Source organism: Oreochromis aureus, linkage group 20, assembly GCF_013358895.1.
Source record: "Oreochromis aureus strain Israel breed Guangdong linkage group 20, ZZ_aureus, whole genome shotgun sequence".
Taxonomy (NCBI): domain Eukaryota; kingdom Metazoa; phylum Chordata; class Actinopteri; order Cichliformes; family Cichlidae; genus Oreochromis; species Oreochromis aureus.
Window position 1 is genome coordinate 32,528,713 of NC_052961.1, and position 2,656 is coordinate 32,531,368.

General features: G+C 52.0%; 1 protein-coding gene across 1 annotated transcript; it reads right to left on the reverse strand.

Annotated features, from left to right (window-relative positions):
- Positions 1 to 351: 351 nt before the first annotated feature.
- On the reverse strand, positions 352 to 2,026 carry LOC120435366 (ribosomal biogenesis protein LAS1L-like). The gene has a single exon (XM_039604849.1). The coding sequence runs from the start codon at positions 2,024 to 2,026 to the stop codon at positions 353 to 355; it is 1,674 nt and encodes a 557-aa protein (XP_039460783.1). The 3' UTR covers position 352.
- Positions 2,027 to 2,656: the final 630 nt, after the last annotated feature.

Below are 2,656 nucleotides of genomic sequence, written 5' to 3' on the forward strand. Positions count from 1 at the left end.
AGTTCATCAGATGATCAGTTTTCAGGATGTGTTGTTTGGTCTATTAAATGTCACACACTTGCAAAGAGCATGGTTTATTTGAAAACACAGAACATTTTGTCTCCTGAACGTTTTATTTCTGCTTCTGCCTACATGTTTAGTTGACGAGCTCGACTGGACAGAAACAATCACAATAAACAGACTGTGCTGAACCTGCACTGTGCTCGTGGTTAAAGCTCCCACAACATTTTGTCTTCTGAACATTGTATTTTTGTTTCAAAACTGCTTCTAGCACAACAAGAGTCAGCGAAGGCTGGAATGAGACTTAAAACAGCTTCAGTCCACATTTCAGTCTGTTGAGGTCGCTGTTGCTCTAGCGGAGGCCCTCAGCTGGCCGGGCTGGAGCCGAGGCCCCGGGGATGCTGCTACGTGTCGTGCTGCTCTCCAGCTCCACTGGCTGGTCAGACACAGTCATTATCGAATAACTGTCCACCATGAGGCACGACGGGTCGTCCGACTGTCCAGGAACTTTACCAATGGCATAGTTCTTCCATGAGACATTATCAGTGCACACCTGCCACGGAGAACCTCTGAGGGCAAGTGCTCTTTCAGCCTGCACGTCTGCCCATTTGCGCTCCTCACTTCTCTCCGAGTCCATCGGTGAGGAATGCAAGGGACGGGCGTCCTGCCGGGAGTGTTGCAACTCGTCCAGCAGCATCCCCACAGTATATATGGGCTGCCGCTGCTTCTGCTGCAGAGGTGTGCTGGCCTCGGAGCGCTCTGTCTGTGTGTAGATGGAGCAAGGCTGGACCAGCTTCTCTCTGGTTTCCTGAGGGGGGGTGTGCTCCATGTCATCCAGGATGAGCTGGATCAGGTGAGGCGTGCTGATGCAGGGGGCATCCAGACATGCAGAGAGAAGCTGCTGCCACCTCAGCTGGATGCGGTTGATGAAAATCCTGTCCTGCGTTTTGGCTTTCTTCTGCAACTTTGTCTCAAAATGATATTCAAATTTGTTGTTGTTGCAGAGGAGGACTTCTGAAATCCATGCAGAAATATAGAAACACCTGTGACCGTCGGGCTCTTTGCTGAGCAGCTTCAGTTCCACAAAGAGCTTCTCCAGGAAGAGGTGAATGAAAGATGGAGAGTTAAGCATCTTTAGCAGGGGCAGCCAAAAGTGCAGGAAGGTTTGTGGGACTCTGGGCTCAGTGGGACTGGCACTGTCAGAGGTTGCACAGCCTAATGCTTCCAGCTGCTCCATGGTGGGAACAAGAAATCCGTCCTTCAGCAGCACATCAACCAACAGCTCACTGGACTCCAGTGCAAACTGCTTGATCTCACCCAGCAACCAACTCATGTCTGCTAAGGGGGCCTGCCACAAGCTCTTCTCCTTGTCTTCAGGAGACCCATCAAAAGCTTGGTGCTGGTCCTTCTCATAAGAGATCAGCAGCTCCCGAGCTTTTCTGTAGGCGTCCACTTCTTTCTGCCTGGCAACGAGCTCATCCTCCTGGCGCTTGACGTCCTCATCCTCGCCATGCGACTGCAAGTCCCAGCGCTCATCCGGGGCTCCTCCTAGCTGTCTGGACCAATACTCCTGCTGGAGCCACTCCAGGGCCACCTTACATCCCTTTCGGCACCATTTCAAAGAAGGAAGCTTCCCATGCGTGATTTCGTGGCTTAGATCCACCAACCACTCGGGGATGTTCAAGTTTCCAGCCAGTCGCCTCAGCGGCCGGGCCCTTCTCCCCTGCTGGCGCTCCATGATAACATTAAGAAATCTTACCAGGGCCGTCCCGTACATCAGGATCAAGTCATCTCCGGTAAGCTGTCCGGACCGGTCCCCCACCTGGCAGCGCACGAGGTACGCTGTGCATTCCACGGCCACGGGGAAACTATCAGCGCACCTGGTCCTCCAAGCCCATATCCTGTCTAACGCAAACCTCTGCAGAGAGGAGTCCATCGAGTAAAGGTAGTCCCGAACCTGATCCCACTCCGCTTTGTTAAGCCAGGGTAACACATGGCAGTTTTTCTCAGAGCCCTTTTTCTCCATTGTGCGCGCTCCAGACGCTCAATCGCTCACTCACCGGGAAAAGCCGCTCGCCCCACGCAGAGACCACTCGCAGATTTATATGACAGAGGACCGCGTTCAGAGCTTCGAGTTTTACCGTTGCTATTCGAACAGCATCCAGGAAATGACGCCGACGTTCGTTTCGGCTTCATTTGCGGCTGACATTCACCCCGCGGGCACACTGGCGCTACCTGCTGGATTGGAGGATGGAGCGATGGTTCCGCAGAGCGCTTATTTACACGATGCTGGTTATAAACGAGCTTTCTTTGGCTGTGGTGAATGAAGCAAATTTAAGTCAGGGACTTTCAGGGGCTGCTTTTGTCTCCAGTCTCAGTTACATAATAATGACATTGTTATTTCCCACAGCGGCCACAGTTCTCCATTGATCTTCTGACTGCAGGGAGCGTTTTCTGTTGTGAACAAGGCAGGTCTCCAGCACTTTTCTTTTTGTCTATTTTGTGTCTCCTCGTCCTCCTGCCTGTGATCCAGAAATTTATCTGGAGGACAGAGGAGAGAGGAGGCTTGTTGACTAAGGATGCACAGGTGTATCCTTTGCAGGATACTCCTACTTTACTTGGACTTTGAACAATTGCTGGGGCAGACATGCAGAAA